The 1,418-nt window shown below is 50.1% G+C and overlaps 1 protein-coding gene across 1 annotated transcript; it reads left to right on the plus strand.

The window, feature by feature from the left end:
* Nucleotides 1–463: 463 nt before the first annotated feature.
* LOC121365661 (cysteine and histidine-rich protein 1-like) lies at nucleotides 464–898 on the plus strand (the record flags this gene model as incomplete). Its single annotated transcript, XM_041490024.1, has 1 exon — nucleotides 464–898. A coding segment is annotated over one exon (423 nt), but the record flags the coding sequence as incomplete, so codon positions are not given.
* Nucleotides 899–1,418: the final 520 nt, after the last annotated feature.

Below are 1,418 nucleotides of genomic sequence, written 5' to 3' on the forward strand. Positions count from 1 at the left end.
GTAGGACGGACTGGGATGGGCTGGGATGGACTAGGATGGGCTGGGATCCTGGCTTTGGAGCATCCTGTTGAATTGAGTTTAGGATCTGGTGATGATCCTGGGAATTTTGTAGGATCCGTGGTGACTCCACTTTGGGATCTGATGATGATCCTGGGAATTCTGCAGCATCCTGGTGAACCCTGTTAGGATCTAATGAGAATTCTGAGAATTTTGTAGGACCGTGATGAATCCTTGTAGGATCTGTGGATGATTTGAGGAATTTTGTAGGATAATGGTGAATCCTCATAGGATCTGTTGATGATTTGAGGAATTTTGTAGGATAATGGTGAATCCTCGTAGGATCTGTAGATGATTCTGGGAATTTTGTAGGATAACGGTGAATCCTCGTAGGATCTGATGACGCTTCCTGGGACGCTGTACGACACTGGCCAGCCCTTTAGGAGCTCAGTGACAATTCCTTTTCCCACCTCACCCCAAAATTTTCTTTTTCCCAGAGGTGCAGTTCCGCCCGTACCGCACCGACGACTTCATCACGCGCCTGTACTACGAGACGCCGCGCCTCACCGTGCTCAACCAGACCTGGGTGCTGAAGGCGCGCGTCAACGACTCCGAGCGCAACCCCAACCTGTCCTGCAAGCGCACGCTGAGCTTCCAGCTGATCCTCAAGAGCAAGGTCAACTCCCCCATGGAATGCTCCTTCCTGCTCCTGGAAGGGCCCTACGACGACGTCAAGATCAACCCGGTCATCTACCACTTCGTCTTCAGCAACGAGAGCAACGAGACCGACTACATGGCGCTGCCCATCGTCGACTCGGTGGAGTGCAACAAACTGCTGGCGGCCAAGAACATCAACCTGCGGCTTTTTATATTCCAGATCCAAAAATAAAACATGACTTTTTCGGGGTTTTTTTGTTCGGGCGGGGGGGGGTGGGTGGGGAGAGGAGGAGGTGAGGAGTTTTAGCGGCGGCGTTGGCGTTGGCGTTGGCGTTGGCGGGGCTTCCGGGGCGTTGGACGCGGTGGGAGGTGGTGGAAGCATTAAAAACGGCGTTGAAGTGGTGAAAATGGGTTGGAAGAGAGAAAAAATGGGTTGGAAGAGAGAAAAAATGGGTTGGAAGAGACCAAAAATGGGTTGGAAGAGACAAAGGTTGGTGGTGAGAGAACGGAATTGGCTTGGAACCATCAAAAACGGCTTTGAGGTGGTGAAAATGGGTTGGAAGCGACAAAATATGGGTTGGAAGAGACAAAGGTTGGTGGTGAGAGAATGGAGTTGGCTTGGAACCATCAAAAAATGGGTTGAAAGTGACAAAAATGAGTTAGAAGAGACAAAAATGGGTTGGAAGATACAAAAGTTGGTGGTGAACAAGTGGAATTGGCTTGGAACCATCAAAAAATGGGTTGAAAGTGACAGAAATGGGTTG

This window comes from Pyrgilauda ruficollis, unplaced genomic scaffold (genome assembly GCF_017590135.1).
Source record: "Pyrgilauda ruficollis isolate IOZ18807 unplaced genomic scaffold, ASM1759013v1 scaffold978, whole genome shotgun sequence".
NCBI lineage: Eukaryota > Metazoa > Chordata > Aves > Passeriformes > Passeridae > Pyrgilauda > Pyrgilauda ruficollis.